This window comes from Thalassophryne amazonica, chromosome 4, assembly GCF_902500255.1.
Source record: "Thalassophryne amazonica chromosome 4, fThaAma1.1, whole genome shotgun sequence".
In the NCBI taxonomy this organism is placed as follows: domain Eukaryota; kingdom Metazoa; phylum Chordata; class Actinopteri; order Batrachoidiformes; family Batrachoididae; genus Thalassophryne; species Thalassophryne amazonica.
This window is the reverse complement of record NC_047106.1, coordinates 12316827-12339196: the sequence shown is the minus strand read 5'-3', so window position 1 is coordinate 12339196 and position 22370 is coordinate 12316827. Positions and strand designations below refer to the sequence as shown.

The 22370-nt window shown below is 42.1% G+C and overlaps 1 protein-coding gene across 3 annotated transcripts in view; it reads right to left on the bottom strand.

Annotated features, from left to right (window-relative positions):
* LOC117509409 (mediator of RNA polymerase II transcription subunit 13-like) overlaps positions 1-22370 on the bottom strand; it is a 113008-nt gene that overhangs the window by 76466 nt on the left and 14172 nt on the right. For all 3 annotated transcript variants that reach the window (XM_034169081.1, XM_034169084.1, XM_034169082.1), the window contains exons 2-3: positions 9947-10181; positions 6483-6651 (exon numbers count right to left, since the gene is read on the bottom strand). In XM_034169081.1, coding sequence (XP_034024972.1) covers positions 6483-6651; positions 9947-10181 — 404 coding nt within the window. The remainder of the gene's footprint in view (positions 1-6482; positions 6652-9946; positions 10182-22370) is intronic.

Sequence of the window (22370 nt, the reverse complement as noted above, 5' to 3'; positions counted from 1 at the left end):
CAGATACTATCTCATCTGACAACGGTAGGGCTTTTGTAGCCAAGGTTACACAAGAAACATTCAAACAATTGGGTATCAAACAGAAGTTTGGGTGTGTTTATCACCCCCAATCAAATGGGGCGGTGGAACGGGCTAATGGCATTTTAAAGAACAAACTAGCAAAAATCATAGACAGCAATGGCAAACTAACCTGGCTGGATGCGTTGCCGCTTGCTTTATTGTCAATGCGCTCACAAACTAACCGACTAACCCATTTGACACCATTTGAAGCTCTTACAGGTCGGCCGATGCCTATTCCATACCTGAGAGGACCCTACGAAGGACCATCGCTGGAGCAGCTACAAGACGAATGGCATAATTATCTGAGACAGTTAACCCAAATACACAAAACTATCTTTTTGCAGGTCAAAGGTGCTACAGAAGACAGAGAAGCAGAGATTCCACTCGAAAATCAGAGCATCCAGCCTGGTGATCTGGTTTACGTCAAGGTGTTCAAAAAGAAGTGGGACAGGCCCCGCCGAGAAGGTCCTTTTAAAGTTATTCTTGCCTCACGTACAGCAGTCAAAGTAGACGGTAAGGACACTTGGTTTCATTTAAACCACTGCTGTAGGGTTGGTGGCCCAGCGCCCCTGCGGCCTCGGCAAGCTCGTCTTGGCAGAGCCGCCGGGCCAAGGGGGGAAGCAGGAGAAGCCAGAGACCCTACAGCAGCACCGAGGGACGGCCACGCCTCCCTGCAGCCAGGCGAACACCGGCCAAGGCGCTCACAGAGACTGATTGAACAAAGACGACGCACAGCTTCAGAGAGTAGTGGATCCCTGCCAGATAGAGCAGCGACAGACTCAGATGCAGACTCAGAGGCAACTGGAGACGTAGGCCAACAGACAGACAGAAATACAGACCGACAGATAGACAGGCCACAGGAGACATCAGACTCGGACAGCAACTCAGTAGATTTACCGACAGAAGAACCGCAGGAAGTACAACCCAGACAAAGCACAGATACACCACACATCCCTAGTGACAGCTCACCTAGTGACGGCTCACTTAGTAGCACATCTCAACAGTCATCAGAGCAATGATTAAGGAATTATTCAAGGGATTGACAATACTACTGGTGGTCAGTATGGGAGAAAATAGACATCCAAAACATACAACAGACTGTGCCGTGGCCATGGCCGCAATAGCAGCTAAACAAGGCATTCTAAACACAGGAAAAACATATAATTTGGTATACATTAAATCAAAAGCCTACAAGAACATAGGAATACAGGGAAAGCTGGGGGATTACATATTAGGTGAAGCCATTAGCATCAAATGTGAAGAGGAGGGAAACACTCAACATAGAGGTAATTTGTGATAAAAGAGGATGCAGGGAAACCAAGCAAGACGCAACTGTTACAGTACATGAAGCCACAAAATGGGTAAAAATCAAACCAAGGAAAAAGAGGACAATTAGAAGCCTAGAAACAAGCAGTCACTTAGGGAGATGGGATCCCAGTACAGACCTAGCCCGCACACAAGGGTTGAAGACCAATTTATTTTACCAATGGTTGAAATTTTCGGCTAGGCAGATCAGTGAAAAGCCTTGCATAGCCTGTCACCGGAAAGGTGTGATACCTCAGGCTAAACCCCTACCTGATATCAACAACTGTTATAGGAGTCCCCAACATAACTCAGACCAAGCAGAATGCTATACACAATGTGTTATGAAAATGGCAGTAGGTGATGAAAAATATGCTGCCGACAGTAAACTTTGTCCAGTGCCCCTAAGTACAGAAGGAACCGTTCCACCTATGATTAAAATAGAGAAAGGGATGATACACCCATTCTGTATAGCTAAAGGCTTAGTAGCACAATACATAAGCGATTGGCAGGTAGGGACGACCCAGCCAAAACACCACATACAGTGTATGCAAAAGCAGCAAGAATACAAACCGGCCAAAACAGCATGGAACATTACCGTCTGTCACACCCTGCCAGCAGCAGGCATACAGTGTGAACAAATAGTACCGGCCACAGGGGGGTCGGTAATTGGACTGAATCTCACCCATGCTTCATGGGTATCTACTCCAAATTTAGCTAAGGGAACGGTACCCTTAACTGACATCTTTTGGATATGCGGACAAAGAAGGAAACTCCTGTCATCGCTGTCCCCTAATTGGAAGGGCCTTTGTGCTCCTGTGATGCTCACAGGAGCTATAACAGTAATTGAAATGCCAAATTCAATACAACCCATGCCACAGAAACTTCGTAAGAAAAGAGGAATAATGACGTTTAAAACAGACTACAACATCACAGTAAGAAACGGGATACCAGAAGGAATACCCCGACAGTTAGAAGCCATAGACAGTAGCAGAGTTAAAGCAGATGAAGATGCGGATAAATGGGGATGGGCATTGGCTCTGTTCGGGGTTACTCCAAAAATCCATTCTAGGTTCCAGGAGGTGCAGTGGATTAATTACTTGTGGTATAATCAACAAAGATACCTGAACTGGACATTGGCAGCTGTAGGAGCCTTAACCGAACAACTGCACGCCACCTCGCTAATGACAATGCAAAATAGATTAGCTATTGAGATGATGATGGCTGATGAACAAGGAGTTTGTATTATGATCAAAGCCACCGAATGTTGCACAGCTATTCCCATGCGTACAGGGGAAGACGGAAATTTGACAGAGCTCTTAATCACACTTGAGGAGATGCAACAGGAACTGTTAAGTAACTCCATAGGAGGGAGAAATGAAACTGACGATTCTGGATACATTGTAGGGAATGGAATGAATATTGGCCCACTGTTTTCACTGTTTGGGACTCTAAGGAGAGGGTGGATATCATGGAAAGACTGGTTGTACCAGATAGGTGTAATCTTGGCACTAACAGGGGTGGCGGTCTTGCTGGTAATATGTTGTGGTATTCCCTTGATAAAATTTCTGGTCAATAAATTGATTTCATCCACAGTAGGACAGCTCCCACTGCTAGCCATCCGAGCCCTAGAAGAAAGCACAAACAAAACAGACAGAGAACCAGAATATATGGAAATGGATGAAATACCAATTATCCTCCCCGACAGCCCCCAGCTCCCTAATATTGTGGCGTACACCCCAGATAGGGAGGACTGGGATGGACCGTGCTTGGTGATATTGTAGACGAGGAAGAAGACATGCACGCACATTTACATTCACACACATGCACCCACAAAAATGAGGGATAGGATAGACAATATCTGAAAGAATGACATGGAGCTGTAATAATGAACGTATATGTATATTACTAGGACACAGGAGTATGGCTGAGAGACCAGACTCCCCTGATCAGGGACCTATGCCTGATCTGCCTCTATCAAGTCTGATTGGACTCTCAGAACTGTTTGGAGAAGAGGATATGCAGGAGGGATGGTCGAGACATGATTGGTCGCCACAGCCGCCTTCCATCCAGCAGCTAAACCAGTTGGCAACAGAAGGATCTTCATCGTTCCAGCACCTGGCGATGACGGCTTCACAGAATCTGCCTGCAGCAAGAGTCGGCCCGAGGACTCCACCATCACCTGAAGGACCCTTTGGACTCAGGAACACACCCCTTCCGCAGATGCCATGGAGACAGTCACATGTGCCAGGGGCAACGATACCCTCCAGGGGAGGCAGCCAAGGTCGGCCATATGCAGCAACCGCCCGAGTGCATCCTAGACCCAATTCACTGCTAGGACCTGTCCCCAGCTTTCCACCCCCAAGGCAGGAGAGATATTCTGATCAGCCCAGTACCTCTGGAGGAGGATCAGCAGGGGTAGACCTTAGCCAAACTCACCCACCAGGACAGAGGGGAGCTTTGTACAGGCTACTAAATGCCCAGAGTGTCCCAACCACTTGCCTGTGCGACATCAACAATACTCCCCCCACACACGAAATGCCTTCCCCCTTGTACTTCCTGTCCCCTGGACTGCACAACCTTAATCTGGTCATGGTCACCCCACAGGACATGGCAATCTTGGTTCGAGAGCTTCGTCTTCCACAAGAGTCTGTTCCAAAAACCTTGGAGCAGCTCCTGCCCCTCACAAATCACATTCCCCATGAGCTATTTGAGGAAATCATGCCACAACTAAGTCAGACAGCTGCATACCTGTTCAGGATACACCGTGACAATGCCAACATCTCTTGTGCTCAGGAGGGCCTCCATACTCAACTGTGTGGTCTTCAGTCTAGTATGGACATGCTAGCCTGCATGATGGAGCATATGGAAAGGGAACAGCTAGGGCTGGCCACCACCACCCTGAATGTGGGCAAGAATTCTCTGGGGGCCCTGTACAACCTGGCCAAGCAGCACAAGGAGCTGGAAAGATCCATCAGAGAACTGCACGACTGTCTGAAAGCCAGAATTCCTGATCCTTCCCCCACTACCCCTGAAAGGCCAACCTCCCCATGTTCCCCAACTTCTCCCAAAACTTCAGATGCTGAGGAAATGCTGAGGAGCGCGGACTGACGTAATGGCACTGAACACGGACTATGATCTTGGTTCTTGAGTTTGAATTGCGGACTGGTTTCAGAAATCTGAGTGTAACTAAAAACAAAGAAGGATATATGTTAGTAACGAAAGTTGGGTAAATGTCTGTCCTTACCATCATCTGCGTAACACAGATAAAGCTAAATGCATACACATAGATATCACATTGCAAAGTTATAAAAAGGGGACCCTTACACGGCGTGTTTGTAGATTTAGTAGTAAAAATGCACCATAGGGACCCCTTTTTCTTAAATTATAGCATGCCTCAAGAGACATGCATCGCCTAAATTTGGCGTCTGGCCAAAAAGGGCATTAGAAAACAAGCTGAAAAAGAAGAAAAACAAAGTGGAGAATGTTGAGAAATGGCCTATAATGAAAACCATTATATGATTGACTAAGGCAAATGACTTAAGGACGGACATGAAGGGAAACCATTTATTGTGTTTATCATTTAACTAGACATAGCTGCGCTAACCTTAGAATAGTTTCTTGATTGGTTGACTAAATAGTGGTAACGTAGGGGTTATTTGATGCATTTAAATAATAAATGTGTGACGCTTTAACAAAATAATATGTAGAACCAAGTATAATGGGTTGGAGCCTCTGGTTGAGTGAGTCAATAGATGCCAGAAGATGATTGGTTGCACTGATGTCAATGTGAAGCCTTTACTATGCCATGATTAAGAGGTTGATGTAACTTGTTTTATGTGGCCATTTTAAGTGCCTTGAATTACACCAAAACTCAATGTTTGAATGTCACCTTGTGTTGATATAATCCAGCTAATTGCTCACCTTGTGCCTTAGTATGTAGGTTCACCTGCACTGCAATATATTTACCGTGTGAAGTATCACTGATATTCATATCCGCACCAGAGTTATCAGTAACTCGAGTGATGTGTTTTTCTTTTTTATTGCAATGCACAAATGAGGATGTCTTGTCAGTAAACAACCCAAGAGTATAGTTGATGTAATGGGACTCTTTCGAGTCCCAGAGGAGGGACTGTAGAAGAATTTTTAGGTCCATATTTGAACTGTGATGAACTATCAAGTGTCCTGATCCGAACTGTATGTCCTCTGGTTGAACTAGCAGGTGTTCAACCCAAAAAAAGGGCTCTATTAGTCATTTAGTCTGTCAGGGGCTTTCCAAGGCCTTTTAGGTGCTTTCCCGCAGGCCACGTGCGGGGGCCTCAGGCCAGCTGCACGTGTGGCTGAGGCCACATGCGGAGGGGGCCTCAGGCCAGCTGCACCTGTGGCTGAAGGTCTTTTAAAAAAATCAGTTGTAAATCCTTCATGTTTTAATGGGAGCATTTGTCACATTGAAATAATGGCCTAACACCTGCTTAGGGTTCACTAGAGGACGCTTCCAATAGAAAACCATGTCTTGGGAATGAAATAAATAAAAAAGTCGAAGGAGGAGCGATGCCCGCGGGTCTCCAATAAATAGACGAGCGCGGTTGTCATATTCAGTCTCTCTAGAGGACTCAGTTTGTCTAAGCTTTGTGTCGAAGGCTTAAATAAACTTAAAAACTCTGTGCATTTTATCTTGCTTAAGGCTGAATTATTCTAAAGTGTTGTGTCCTCTTTCTAGCATATCACTTGCAATTAGTTTGTGTTATCTAAAAGACGACATCCTGAGAAGACCAAAAAGACGAGCCGCGACAGAATCAATTTAAGATCGGCAAATCGATCTTTTCAACCCAGCACTACTGTGGACAATAAATATTTCTTATTGTAACTCAATTACAAATCAGAACCAAATTCACTCCCTGAAGAAATCATTCCATACACAAAACTGCAATACATAGCAGGACCATACATGAATGAAGAAGGTACTTGTAAAAACAAGATTTAAGCAAACAAAGAAACTAACAACCAGACAGCAGTGCAAAGCACAGCACTTAGAGAATTTGTCATTACTAAAAGTACCAGCTTTAATTTGAGAGTTGACGGTGAGTTATGCTGTATCACAGATTAGAAGTAGGGCATACCTTTTATTACTGGTCTTCTCCTCTTTCTGATAGGGCTTCACAAACCACTTGCCAATGCGAACAAAACCACGGTTCATGAGGCAGCGCTCCAACAGGTTGTGGATGGCTTTGAACAGGAGCGTTCGACACTCGTAGGACAGACCGCTCTCCCATTCACCGTCCTCCTCACCTGAAACAAGATCAAGACATTTTAGCCGATGTTTTGAACCAAAACCTCATCTTCTCTTTGGTGTGAAACCTCATCAGTTTGACTGCAGCAGACTGATGACGGTGACCAGTTTCAACATGAAAGACATTTAGAGCCCCATCATCCATTGTGCACCAAGTGGCAAAGAATGCAAACTGAGAATTGAAGGTTCCACCTTACCTGAGCCATCATAATGGTACACCTCTAACCTTATTTCCTTTTGACACCAAAGTGGTTTTCTGTTTGTTACACATTCCAAAAGGTTAGACATTATGATGTTAAATACTGCAACAACAAGGAGTTATGGTGTGAAGAATGTAGCCTAATTGGTTAAGTTGCAAAGATGACAAACGATTTTAACAAAAAAATGTCATAATTTTGAGATTTTAACTTTCGGCAAGATTTGTCAATGAAAATGCTTCCTAATACACTTTTGATCAAATACAGAAGTTGAAAAAAAAATTCTACCTTTTATAATTTAATCAGTTATTACGTTTTGTAAACTACAAAGTTCCACAATTCTATGAGTGCTCGTAAAACTGCCTGCCAAATCTTTTAATTTGGCCTGGGAGCATTAAAGTAGACCTGCATTGAAATAAATGTGGTCAGATTTCAGAAAGAAATAGCTCATATGTATTTATAAGACCCTTGTGAATGCAGTAAAGTAAATCTGTAAGCCCAAATTTGTAATTCAGCGGAGAGATCTTCGTTTAAAAATGACAAATTTGCAGCTAAAATTTAGCTCTCTGTGAAAACAGTTTGTACAGTCGTATCATTTCCATGACGTCAGGGACAAGAGGACGCGCTCCCGCCTTCAGTCCGATCCCGCATTGAAATTGATTTTATCTGTTAGTAATGTTACTTATACACGTCCTGGTTTCAACATCCAAAAGTAAGCTGCAATGAATGTGAGATACAGATCTGTGTGCTCAGATCAGCAACGACATCGACAGCGGGTGCCCTTCTTCTTTTCCCGCTCTCTGCCTCCGCTGTGCTTATTAAGTCTGGGGGCTCGTTAACGAGCTCGTTAACCGCCGACGCGGGCCACTCACACCGCCCGTGTCTGCTTTGCAGCCGGTGTTGTGCCAGATTCAGCGCACAACACTGGCATCACCTCTCTGTCTGCTGAATGGAGCTGCAGCACACTTGGCACAAGTCCTGAGATTACGCTCGCTGTTTTAATGCGAAGCGGCCAGTACACCTGTTGCTGCAAGGACAGACTTCTTGCGGCAAAATCCACAGCACCGCACGTCTCGGCAATCAGAGCTCCAGAGCTCCATGGACGCTGAGAGGTTTATATATTTTTAATGACTGGGATTCTTTGCGGGTCTCGCCTCCATATCCCGCAATGGTACCAGAGGCGAAAGACAGATTTTCATTGCGACACCACTCAAACGGGCGTATGAAAAAGTCCCCCAAAATAATTTTCAAGCACAAATAAAAGAAATGTGTACTCACCAAACGTGTCGCAAGACAATATGAAGTTTTTAAAAAAGTAGATCTTTCCGTATAAGACAAGAAAAAGGTGCAGATGCAAACTGACATAAATCCACAAATTACAACTGGAGCAATGCATGCTGGGAGAGGGTCTTGTCCGTGACGTCTCGGCAGCGTCAATGATTAGAGGGACAGTTTGCGGAGGGCTAAATGTTAGCTGTAAATTTGTCATTTTCAAATGAAGAGTTCTCCGTTGAATGACAGATCTGGGCTCGCAGATTTACTTTACTACATTCAGAAGGATCTCATGTGTAAATGTAAGTCATTTTTTGTTCAAAAAATCTGACTGCATTTTTTTCAATGCAGGTCTCCTTTAACTATCCCCCCGCCCCCCTTTTTTTGGTATAGGTACCATTCCTAAAGGGTGACGTTTTACATGTGATGCTTCTGTACCACTTCCCTGATGGTAAGAGAGTGAAGAGATGGTGTGCATTGCATGTTAAAAACTACGCAATGCTTTTGCTCATTAGACTTCGATGTCATGCAACCCTAATGACACGTGCTATTTGCGATGTCTGCAAAATGTCCAGGACGCACACATTTAACAACCCATGCTTTGACAGAACAACATTACCAGCACTAAATTACTACCCAATACAGCAACTCACACACAGGATTTATTTTACCTTTAACAGTGGTGCAAACAACACGTCTGTCTGGATGTGAACTTCATCTTCAAACACAGCAGTGGAGGAAGTGAGCAGTGAATAAACTACCACCCTCTCAACTGCAGCGCATGTCACACGTGCAAAGTCGTTTCCTCACCAGAAAATCTGTCGCTTTTCAGTGTGCTGTCAGTGTAGTCGGTCTTAAAGCCAAGGACAGGTGCCACTCTAATGGGTTGAATTTACTGTATCATCACAAAACACCCTATAATAATATGGAGATTTAACCCCGCTCCCTTGAGCCCTGCACTCTACTCTGCACTCAAATTTAGGATCTTGTAAATAGTAAAAAAAAAAAAAAAAAAAGTTAGAATTGCCCCAAATGGACTTGTACTTGCACCTTAGAACATGTGCCATTGACAGTCAAGTTATCATACTAAAACATAATCCAAGTCACAATAATCCAACTGCCCATGCACCTTTAAAAATTTATGACTGAAAAACCTGATCTGAATGATCAGAGTGTGAAGGTTCCTGAATGTGTCCTGAAGGAAAGTCTACTTAATGACATTTTGTCGTTATCAATGCTATGACAACTATGACAACTGGAAATTTCAGACTCCAAATCAATAAGCGTTTTTGTGGTGACAATATTCAGTTATGAGGAATCTGTGCTACCTTCAATAAAACAGATGGAAAAAGTAACTGATAACAAATGGAAAAAGGAAATGAAACTCTGCAAATCAGGCCAGTTTGCATTTTCACTATGTCCAGATTCATTATTATAGTCAAAAGTATTTTTCAAAGATTGAATTTGCTTGAGAAAAGGTTTTGTGTCCATTTTTATTGAATGTTTATTTGCTGAAGTTTTGCACAAGTGTTCTTAAAATACCTGTGTACTGTGTGAAATATGCTGTAGTAACAGTTCCTGTGCCAGTGCTTTACCACTTCCAGCATTTTAAAGTTTTAAAAAAATTAATATATAATTGCGGTTTATGCTTCAAATTACACTGTGATAGAGGTTTTAGGCCCAAGTTCAGTTGATCTTCAACTCACCCTGACAAGGGGCGTAGAAGTATTGTCACATACATATCAAATCATTCATTCCATTGTGTTATTGTAGAGTTTTATCATTTTTGAGCCTCCTCATGAATTAGAATGGAAGAAGCACTTACTTGACAGTTCATTATGAATGAGCTCCGCAAAACTGGGGTCATCCCCCCACCAGAAGAGCCAGAGCTCTCGGCGACCTGGGGTATGGTGCCTCCTCCAAACGCTAAGCACATCCGCCGCCAGGCACCGGTTGAAACTACACAAGATTGGGTCTTCCTCAGTCACAGGGAACAGGATGGGTGAAGAGGTGGGTCCTTGCCACACAAAACGCCTCCATTTTATTCCAGTCAAATCAGCCTAACGGATGAAGATGGACAGAGCAGGGGTAGACAGAAATTAGCAAAGTGTCCACTTTTGAGTGCGTACAAAGTATAATGCTATTTAACCACACTTTTCCCTGACACAGCTCTGATTCATTTACACAGAAACAACTGCTGGAAGTCTATAAGATTAGATGTGGTGTAAAAAGAATTCAATCCTTTGGCATAAAATTAAACACTCACAAAAGTGAATTTACAAACAAAAGAATGACTTCACTCAGTTTCACAGAACAAGGGGCACACTGGTTTGCGTTCAGTGACAGTGCCTCGTCCAGCTCAAAATGGATTAATTTTGAGTTAGATTTGGGTCAACCTCAAACATTTAAACATTTCACAAAGACACCCCACCTGTGTGGTTTCTACAACCAAACACCGAGTCCATGTAAGGACCATAACTAGTCTGCATTTTCAGTCCGTATTTTTATGAAGAAACTTTAGCAAGTTCACCTTTTCCGGGTTGAGTCTGGACCTCTGAGGGGATGTGATCTAGCTCGTTGTGTTGTGTTCTGATAAGTTATTTTTAAAAAGTGGAAATATAAAACATTTATCTCATACCACCTCATTCAGATTTTTTTCCCCACCAACTTGTTTCTTAAGTTCATAATGAAGTCAATATTACAGTCACAATTTGAAAAACATGTAGCCTATGTATGGTCTTGTTATGTTACAGTCAGACCCATACGTATTTGGGCAGTGAGCTTTAACAAAAACATGACAACCATTTTGCAGCACGGTGGCTTAGTGGTTAGCACTGTTGCCTCACAGCGAGAAGGTTGTGGGTTCAATTCCCGTGGCCTTTCTGTGTGGAGTTTGCATGTTCTCCCCGTGTTTGCGTGGGTTTCCTCCGGGTGCTCCGGTTTCCTCCCACATTCAAAGACATGCAGATTAGGTGGATTGGAATCTTTAAAAAAATTGTCCGTAGGTGTGTGTGTGGGTGTGTCTGTGTTTGTTTGTCTATTTGTGGCCCTGCGACAGACTGGCGTCCTGTCCTGGGTGTACCCCGCCTCACGCTTTATGACTGCTGGGATAGGCTCCAGCCCCCCGCGACCCTTAATTGGACTAAGCGGTAGAAGATGAATGAATGAATGACAACCATTTCAGCATTAGTCACTTTTATACACAGTTCCACCATTTTCAGAGCCAATAAATAATTGGACAAATCTAATTATTAATACAAATCATCACTTTTACAGCCAGCTTGACAGTGACTTCAGTGAGGAAACATTTTCTCTAATCTCTGCTCAGACAACAGAGCCTGTGTGTCTTTATTTTGTTATCCTAATACAAGTGTCAGGACAACTTAGACCCTTAGATAAGTTTTATGAACAATGTCCTCAGCTCCACAAGATGACAATTTCACTTTCAGTGGTTTTTCTTGTTACCACTCAAACAACACTGATATGAACCTTGATGTGCCAGCTACAAAAATAGCTTTTCTCAAATTTACTTGTGCAACAGGCTGTCAGATCTGTCCACAGAGCACAAATGTTCAATCTTGTCATGAGACCGAAATTTGATTGCGATACATTATCATGATCATTTTATCGCCCGGCCCCATGTCGTACATTTTACACAGATGGAGCAGTATAATTGTTGTAGACCTCATCTTAATTGTGGCAAATGAGAAACAGACAGGGATTTCACTGGAACTCACACTGAACACCAATGTATATGCACTTTAAAGAGTGTCAGCCAGATAATGCAAAAATGAAGGACAAGGATGACTATTTGTATGTGAACCAGCTAAGATGTGGTGCAGACTTAAGAGCATAGTGACACCAGGGCCAGGTGCCTCAGACCATGCACACCTTTTTCCCCTCCCCACTAGACATGGGCTGACAACTGGTTTCACTGTACACTGCGGTAAGAAAAAGCCACGGTATCAAAACCACTAAAATTTTCCGTTATCCCATCCCTACGGTATGAGAGGGTTATGAGAATTAAGGCAGAGCGGAGGTGGCCGCTGGCACCCTTGCCCCTGGCACGCACCTCTGTCTCTGTCTGCAAACACGGCAGCTAACGTTAGCTAGCTCTGCATCATGGCTGAAGAAGCCAAAGCCTGCACTGAACTTTTCCCTCTGTCTAAAAGGACCAAGTCGGCTGTATGGGATTACTTTGACTACTGATTTAATAGAAAAAGTTACTGGCTTTTTCGTTTTATTTTCCACGGAATAGCCCTTCAAATCAAAAACTGTGGCCACAGAGCACCGTAGCTATGGCCCGTGTTGGACTCGGACCGATTCAAGATACCCGCAAAGGATTACATGGATGGAGTAAACTTTATCCCATCTTTGAAACCACTGAGAAGTACAAGCAGTGGACTCGAGTTGCGCTTATGGTAGACCAAGGACAAATACATCTATTCAAAGCACTTTGTTGGTGAAACTTGGCCAAGTATTGAGCATCAGGAGTTCTGCACCTTATTCCAGCCACATTTCTCCCAAAACAAGTATGTCATGTTTCCCACGGGGCAGATGCTACATGTCTAAAACAGTGAATATCATTTTGGTATTTTCTCATCGCGTCAAATTAGTGCGCCTGAAAGATGCGCGCTTCATATGCAAATAGCAATAATGTTGTTGAAGCACATTTTAAAGCTATACATAATACTATGAAACCGTGGTATTTTTGCCCACGGTTATCATACTGTCCAAATCTCATACCGGCCCATGCCTACTCCCCACTGCTCTGCTGGCCTGCACCCATACTGGACTATACATTCGAGGCCTGAGCATGTTCATGTCAATGCAGTTTCGGAAAGAATAATGGAGTATACTGTTAAAAGATGACAGATTTTAACCCTATTTTGGTGAGATTAAGTTTATATAAGGAGGTGAAGCAAAGTAATAAAACGCCCAATAATAGTTTTTCTACCGTGCTTGCAGTATCACCCATGTCAAGGATCCTGTTTTTCCACAACTGCCATTAAATTTCAAGCTTGGAAAACAACTGCCATCACCAGCACAGTACAAACAACTCTGCTTGAATTTGTTAACAAGAAAGAAGTCAGACCCAGTACTTTCTGTTCGAAACAGATGAGTAATAGCTTGCAGGTGCCCAATCTTGCATTTCAGACCTCCACACTTCAAAGACCGATCCAGCTCTAAAGATGAGTGAATTTCAATTCATGTTAGCAATGTGGCTTCACGTTAGCTGTGCAGACTAACCACAACTTGTAGTTCTGTCCTGACCATTTTATGTCCTATAAACAGACTATAATGTTTGCACTTTAAATGAATATATCCAGTTTGCAGGGTACACGTCAAACTTGAATAAAGTTTCTCAAGCATGCATTGGCTGAGGCTGACTCATGAAGTAGCACTTTGTAGCACCTTGCTAGGATACACAGTGGAGTCTGGGACAGCTAGCCTCAACAATGTTATAGTTGGTAATAAAAAATGAATGCTGTGCAAACAAAAAAGTCATAGGTATAGTTAGATATGACTACATCAACCTGTCTTGTTGAAATGTCATTTGGTGTTGTGGCTGACTCTCAGGCTTGCAAAAAACTTGATTACTCTAAGTCAGTGATCTAGGGTGCCGTGATCGATCGTCAGGGGTGCCGTGGGTATTTTTCATATTCGCGATTATTTTTCATATTCGCGATTACCGTGAATTATTTATTTTATCCATAAAGCATAAAACGACTCAGAATCTGATGTCAAACGTGCTGCAGCCTCGCTCTCATCTTAAGGCGGGACAATAACAAGGAGGCTGACGGCCGATTAAAACAGTGCCGTCTCCTTCAAAAGCCGTCTAAAATGCGGAGCTGTTGGTGTGTGTGTGTCAGTGCCTGTGTGTGTGCGCGCGCGGAGTTAACAGGCTGCAGACTGCGAGGGAGGGGGGTGGGTGAGGGAGGGGGTGGGTGAGGGAGATTCCTGAATGCAGGCGCGACACGGGGTGGGTGAGGGAGATTCCTGAATGCAGGCGCGACACGTTCAGTGCGCAGCGAGCACGGAGCAGAGAGGATTTTAACCCAAGTGAACGTTAACAAAACGGAAACATGAAGCTGCCTTTACTTCTCTCTGAACTTTCTCTAAAGGTGTGATTCTGCCGTTACCGTCCTGTTCACACCATGTGCGCGTCGTATGCTGAATTTATGAGATCATGAGATGAAATAAATGGTCAAATATCTTTAAAAACATATTTAAAAAATGAGAATATATGAATGAACTGAGCCACAAAAAAAAAACAAAAAAAAAAAACAATGTTCAGACGCAGAGATCACAAAAAGCAGGTGAGAACTCTGAACTTTAACAGCTGTTATTTTCCAAAGGTATTTATTTGTTCAATCTTGAGCTTAATGCAGTGTTTAAGCACAAAACGTGACTGATGAGGAGAAACAATTTCAGAAATGCAACAGAAACAACCACAAATCAGAAGAAGTTGGGACTGTATGTAAAATGAAGACAAAAATAAAAATGTTGCACCATTCCCAGTTTCTCCACTCACAGAAGCCAAACGTTCTTCCAGAGTTGTGTAATTATACTACAATAGTAGAATATAAAGGGGGAAAAAAAAGAAAAAATAGACAATATATTCGTCAATCGCAATTATTTGTCTTGACAATTAATCGTCTCCAGAAATTCGTAATCGTGACAGCCCTACTTGAGATCAGAGCGCAAAATGCTTGAGGATTTTCGAAATGCGGTGTTTTCTGTATCGATTTTCTATTGCGATAATTGGGTTCTGCGCAAAACCAGAGGTAATAGCATTATAATATTATTTTGGTTGGTGGTGTGCCGCAGGATTTTGTAAATACAAAAAGGGTGCCGCGGCTCAAAAAAGGTTGAAAATCACTGCTCTAAGTGTCATCCTATCATCATCATCAAGCTGCTACATTAGGTGTTGCCACAGCTGGTAGTCATCAACCTGACATCTACTGGTCATTTCTGGACACAGATTTTTACATACACATAGCAACCAGGAGATGTGGAATGAAAGGCACATCAATGCCACAGTCGTCACTGCAAGAACACCTTGTGGAGCTTTAGCAATAAGCTCCATCACAGGAGTTTGGCCGCATTTTATTTTTACTGGTTGCAGAGATAACATTTCAGAGCGAATGATAAAGTGACCAGACAGGGAGCACAACGATCACTGTTCAGACAAACCAAATATTACTTTGTGTTCTTTCAAAGCATTTATGCTATAAAACAAAAACATGGACACAGAAGCAAAAGGGTTTTCCTTCTGGGGGTGCATGTGCAGCGCTGCCCAATGCAATACCCGCAGACCACAGGCAGCCCTACATTCCTTTGTTTTGGCCTCCCTTGGCATTAATAAGCTCTCTGGAATTAACAAGTCAGTGTTAAGCAAATTAAACAGAAGTAATATTATTAAGAATGTACATTTTCTATTAAATAATGCATTTAGTTGAAATTGTATGAAATTCACACAAGATAATTATGGTTGACCCTCAACTTATAGCCAAGGAGAAGAATTTGGGCACCTCTGTTTTAAGGAGGGTTAAAAAAAAAAAGATTCATTAAGATCCTCAAGACAGAGGGTGTTACATAAAGATCTATTACAAATACTAAGAATTAATCCAAGTTCAATAACATATTAATGATTCATGATAACAGTATACCTCAAAGAGGCATCCTGTCCATCTCTGTGACATCTGGGCAATTCTATGGCAACGGAATTACGACAGCAGCAAATCTGGACATATGGCATCTAACCATGACAGATTAACTCAGATTGTAATTACTGTAGAATTGCCCATCTGTGAGCAAGAGAACAAAAACAGTTTTCAACAAGAGCAATTGGAGATTTCTGACGTCCAGATCACCCCCAAAATTCAGCGGAGTCTTCCATGCCCTAATATCTATCTCTATCTATTTGGTGAGAATCTATGAAGTAGTTTTGATGTAAACCTTTAAAGGCTCCTTAAAGTGAAATCTTGATCCACAATCTGGATCACCTCCAAACTTTAATGGAGTCTTCCATGGCCTATTATCTATCTGTGGTGAAAATTTCGTCAAAATGAATGCAGTAGTTTTGACGTAATCCTGCTAACAGACAGACAAATAAAACAATGATTGTATTACGTCACTGGCAGATGTAATAAAATGTCTCAAAGGAACAACTTCCCTTTATTTGTTAATGCATTGTACAATAAATAAATCAACTGTTTTTTGCAATTTCGCTTCTTCCTACAACTTCACTGTTTAAAAACAAACAAAAATAATCTATGCATATCATGCAGGAAAGCTAAAGGGTGTTACTCAACTGCACGTTTATGTCAAGTCATTCTTTGAATAGGGACCCCATCAAATGACAAGGGGAGACCAATTTTTTTTTTTTTTTTTTTAAACACCAGAGTCCCAAGGACGCCAAAATTCCAAACCCTAAATCAAACCCTATAATATTATAGTCACTGACTAGCTACAGAACAATGCCAGATCAACTAACAGTTTAATTAAGTGCTGTAGATTTTTTATTATCTATTGTATGTCTGAATCATACAACCTTACTTTATGTATTGACTAAATACTATTTGAAAAGCAATAGATATCTTTGGTCCATGTGCTGGGAGAATACAAAATATATACAGTGATGAAAGCAGCACATGAAAAGAAAACCTGAACATTTTTGGCAAGGGCCAAAGGAACTTACAGATAACTGATAAATTCCAGTATTGTCTCCGGTACACTTGCAACTACTAACAAGCTGAGTTTGAGTTTTAACACCACGATCGCTTTCGGAATCATCAAAAGCGATAACAGACCCAGACAATGTGTCAGCACTTCTGTCTTTGAGGGTCGTGCACCCTGCTGGAAGCTCCAGTTTACTACATGGCTTCCAGCACAGAAACAGCTGAGAGGAGCCACAAAGCTCAACTCTCTACTCAATCACAACGCTGCCATCAGGCCGAGGTCTTGGAAAATAAAGCAGTGCTGAGTTATGGTTTGGTGTATAAATAAAATGAATAATGATAGAATAACTCCATTAATGTCAATTCTGTCATTTGTGCAAAGTTAAGATATAACATATCTTTTAATGTTGAATAATGCACTAATTCTGAAGTTTTGTAACAAACACAGACAGATGGCATTCTGGGGAAAATGTACACTGATTGGTTGATTCATTCTATGTAAACCAAAACGTTAATGTCTGTCGTGTGTTGGTGTTTACAGATAAATGTGATTTTGTAAAATATGTAATTTTTTATTTGTAAAAAAAAAAAGCATAAAAAAGAAAAGCTACTTGTAATTAGATAACCGTCTGATAACCGGTGTCAAAATAAATAGAACACTGCCATGATCTACTGGTGCCAGCGTGAGTATTGGCCCCTCTTTCAGCTGATTTTTCATTCGTGCGAGAATTTTTTGGATTGCACAGTTTCAGGTTAATCGCGTGTTCTGTATTGTTTAGTATACATGGAGTAACGAGCTGCGTTTAACATCTCACGACCACCTCCCGATTGACGATCGTATGGTCAGATGAAAATCAAACCTGTTTGATATTCTGGTCGGCCGCCATGAGGGTATCCCGCTGCTGAAGTGCAACAAGTGTCCAAACTCTTGCACTGTGCCTGTGCAAACACTGCAGACCTGTTTTGTAATTTTTTTGTTTTGTTTTTTAACTTTGATGTCTCCCATCGAAAGTTTTTGTAAATTAAGTTTGAAAAAAAAAAAAGAGCTGCCGTTTACGTTTTGCTTCTGGAAACACGAGTCCAACGTGTGGTTTTTGAACGTACAATGTGTGTGAGAACATAAATCGTGCGCTCTGAACTTTTACACCGTGCGGTTCTGTCGTCCAGTTTGAGCTGGAACCGAGTACAGTGATTAAAAATATCAACCCAGCTTCAGTTTGAATACTGCCATGAACACTACTGGCCAGTAGATAGCAGTAGAGACCTTGAAAACTTGCCAAAACAAAATTCCAGATAATCTGTGCTGCTACTTGCTATGTTTAAGATGCGTGGAATTTAATAAACGCAAAAACAATAACGTCTATAAAACCAGAGAATATATTCACGAGAGTTTTAGGCACTAGAGTTTAAAGGAGACCTGCATTGAAATATGTGGTCAGATTTCAGAAAGAAATAGCTGATATGTATTTATAAGACCTTTATGAATGCAGTAAAGTAAATCTGTAAGCCCAAATTTGTAATTCAGCGGAGAAATCGTTTAAAAATGACAAATTTGCAGCTAAAATTTAGCTCTCTGTGAAAACAGTTTGTACATCCGGATCATTTCCATGACGTCAGGGACAAGACGACGCGCTCCCGCCTTCAGTCCGATCCCGCATTGAAATTGATTTTATCTGTTAGTAATGTTACTGTTATACACATCCTGGTTTCAACATCCAAAAGTAAGCTGCAATGAATGTGAGATACAGCTCTGATATATGATACATGCTCAGATCAGCGGCGACATCGACAGCGGGAGACGTTCTTCCCCCACGCCTCTCTCTCTCTGCCTCCGCTGCGCTTAACGAGTGCATGCGCCCGTTAAATGCCGCCACGGGCCACTCACACCCCCGTGTCTGCTGTGCAGCCGCAGACACGGCTCTTTCTACTGAATGGTGCAGCCTTGGCACAAGTCCAGAGACTACGCTCGCCGTTTTAATGCGAAGCAGCCGGTGACACCTGTTGCTCGCAAGGACAGACTTGGGTCAAAATCCGCAGCGCCGCACGTCTCGGTAATCGGAGCCGCAGAGCTCCGTGGCCGCTGAGAGAGATTTATATCGTTTTAATGACTTGAATTCTTTGCAGGTCTCGCCTCTGTAGCCCGCGACGGTACACCGGAGGCGAAAGACAGACTTTCAATGCAACACCACTCAAACGGGCATATGAAAAAGTCCCCCAAAATAATTTTCAAGCGCAAATAAAAGAAATGTGCACTCACCAAGCATACCCCAAGACAATATGAAGTTTAAAAAAAGCAGATCCTTCCAAGAAAAAGGTGCAGATGAAACCTGACGTAAATCCACAAATTACAGTTGGCACGCGCAATGCATGCTGGGAGAGGGTCTTCTCCATGACATCTCGGCAGCGTCCATGATGAGAGGGACAGTTTTGCGGAGGGCTAAATGTTAGCTGTAACTTTATTTTTAAATTAAGATTTCTCTGTTGAATGACAGATCTGGGCTTGAAGATTTACTTTACTACATTCAGAAGGATCTTATGTGTAAATATGTCATTTTTTGGTCCAAAGATCTGACTGCATTTATTTCAATGCAGGTCTACTTTAATGCTGTTGTCAGTGGAGCCTGATCAGAGTGTCTGAAATGTATTTCTCCTCTTGTGAACATACTGAGATTACCCTATCACCCATAATGCACCTGGACAGCATGTCCACACTAAAACCTTAAAAATTAGCCCATTACTTTAAAACTAACACATATCTGATATTTTCACTTTATAAAACTTCAGATATGATGTTAATTTAAATAACTTGTCTGAAATAAGTTAGGTAAAATTTGTGCCATAAGTTAAAAATGTATGCCTCTGGATGACTTGGGTGATATTGGCCGTGTATCAGTATGGGGTTAAAAGAAAAGTTCCGCTTTGCCTGCAGAGGATAGTAGGGGTGCCGGGGAAAAAAAAAAAAAAAAAAAAAAAAAAAAAACGATTCACGTCCGAAACGCGATTCTTATTTATTGATTCTGAATTGATCCAAAATGTCCAAGAACTGATTTTTTTAAAAAGCATTTTTTAAACATTTTCTTGCTTACTCGCTGCACGTACCATTTGTCAGGTAACAGCCTCCGTACTACAGCGTCCCCGCAAGGGGAGGGTCCGACGTGCTTCAAACATTCCTGAGCTGCAGCTTAGCATGGCGGACGAAGAGCTAATTCAGCCAGCACCGTCTCTGCTGAAGGCAAATGTTTGGGCGCATTTTGGATTTTATTATTTGCTGCGTAAGAAGGAGCTTGACATGCTTATGCAGTGTGCAAAATCTGTAAAATGAAAGTCAAGTACTTCGGAAACACTTCAAATCCGCAAGCCCCCACGCTACGCCATCACCCGGAGCTAAAATAAGCGGAGCAGCGGTCTTTGCTAACTACTGACCAGGGCACACTCCATCACTTCACTAAACTGCCAGCCAACTCTGAACGAGCAAAGCAGATAAGTAAATTTACATCTTTAGAATCACTTGATTAACCTTCTAAAGCTCCATTTTCTTAAACATAAACATTTTTTAAGTAATAACTATTTCTGAGAGCTCTTTGAATCGAAAATCGTTTCTGAATCGAATCATCACTGGGAATCATCACCCAACTTTCCAGGGTAATTTGCTTTTCACATCTTTGAGTTTCAGCTCTTTCCTTGACTGTAAATCCCCAGTGGCACTGTGACTGATTAAACAAATGTACAGTGGGGAAAATAAGTATTTGACCCCCTGTCAGTTTTGCAGGTTTTCCCACCTACAAAGAATGGAGAGGTCTGTAATTTTTATCGTAGGTACACTTCAACAGTGAGAGACAGAATCTTAAAAAAAAAAAAAAAAAAAAAAAAAAAAAAAAAAAAAAAATCACACTGTAATGATTTTTAAATAATTAATTTGCATTTTATTGCATAAAATAAGTATTTCACCCCCTAGAAAAACAGAGCTTAACAATTGGTACAGAAACATTTGTCTGCCATTACAGAGGTCAGACATTTTCTGTAGTTCTTGACCAGGTTTTCACACACGACAACAGGGATTTTGGTCCACTCCTCCATACAGATCTTCTCCAAATCTTTCAGGTTTGGAGTTTCAGCTCCCTTCAAAGATTTTCTATTGAGTTCAGGTCTGGAGACTGCCCAGGCCACTCCAGGACCTTGAAATGCTTCTTACGGAGCCCCTCTTTAGTTGCCCTGGCCGTGTATTTGGGGTCATTGTTATGCTGGAAGACCTAGCCATAACCCATCTTCAATTCTCTTACTGGGGGAAGGAGGTTTGCCAAAATCTCACAATACATGACCCCATCCAACTTCTCTTCAATACAGTGCAGTCGCCCTGTCCCCTTTGCAGAAGAGCACCCCAGAGTATCATGTTTCCACCCCCCATGCTTCACAGTTGGGATGGTTTTCTTGGGGTTGTTCTCATCCTCTAAACATGGTAAGTGGAGTTGATTCCAAAAAGCTCTATTTTGGTCTCATCTGACCACATGACCTTCTCCCATGCCTCCTCTGGATCATCCAGATGGTCACTGGTGAACTTCAAAGGGGCCTGGACAAGTGCTGGCTTGAGCAGGGGGTCCTTGCTGCCCTGCAGGATTTTAAACCATGACAGCATCACGTGTTACTAATGTAATCTTTGTGACTGTGGTACCAGCTCTCTTCAGGTCATCATTGACCAGGTCCTCCTGTGTAGTTCTGAGCTTTCTCAGAATCATCCTTACCCCACAAAGTGAGATCTTGCATGGAATCCCAGACCGAGGGAGATTGACAGTCATCTTGTGTTTCTTCCACTTTCTAATAAATAATCATAACAGTTGTTGTCTTCTACCAAGCTGCTTGCCTGTTGTCCTGTAGTCCATCCCAGCCTTGTGCAGGTCTACAGTTTTGTCCCTGGTGTCCTTAGACAGTTCTTGGGTCTTGGCTATGGTAGACAGTTCAAACAGGTGCAATTAATACACAGGGATCTAGCTAGGATAAAATTTTAGCGTAGTGGTAATGTCGAGGGAGCGAAGCGACCGAGGGGGGGATGGTGCGGAAGGGGGGAAGCTTTTGAAAATTCAAGCTAAAAATTGCCCATTCTAGGGGTACCCAAAGGGGAAAAGCCAGGTACGACAGCCCAAGTCCCTTCATGTCCAGAAGGTTGGGGAAGTTTGTTGAGTGGGCAATCTCATTCTGGGTTAGCCAGTACATGGCCCTCAGTGAGGCAGTCGGAGTCTGTGGACATTTTTAAGTCAAGACTTAAAACCTATTTTTATTTTCTTTCTTATGAGTAGTTTTTATTTTATGTTTCATTCTTTTACTTCTGTTTTTAATTAGGTATTTTAATTTTTTATTTTTATTTATTATTTTAATTTTTTTATCTTGAACTGTTCTGTGTGAGGCACCTTGAGACGGCTTTTGTTGTAATTTGGCGCTTTATAAGCTGATTAAATTGAAATTGAACAACATTGTAGTGAGTCTTAAAGTAAACAAATATGAAATTGGTTACTGGATCCTTAAACTCTGGACATAAACAGAAATAAAATCTGCTAGTTTTTGTCAAAAGCA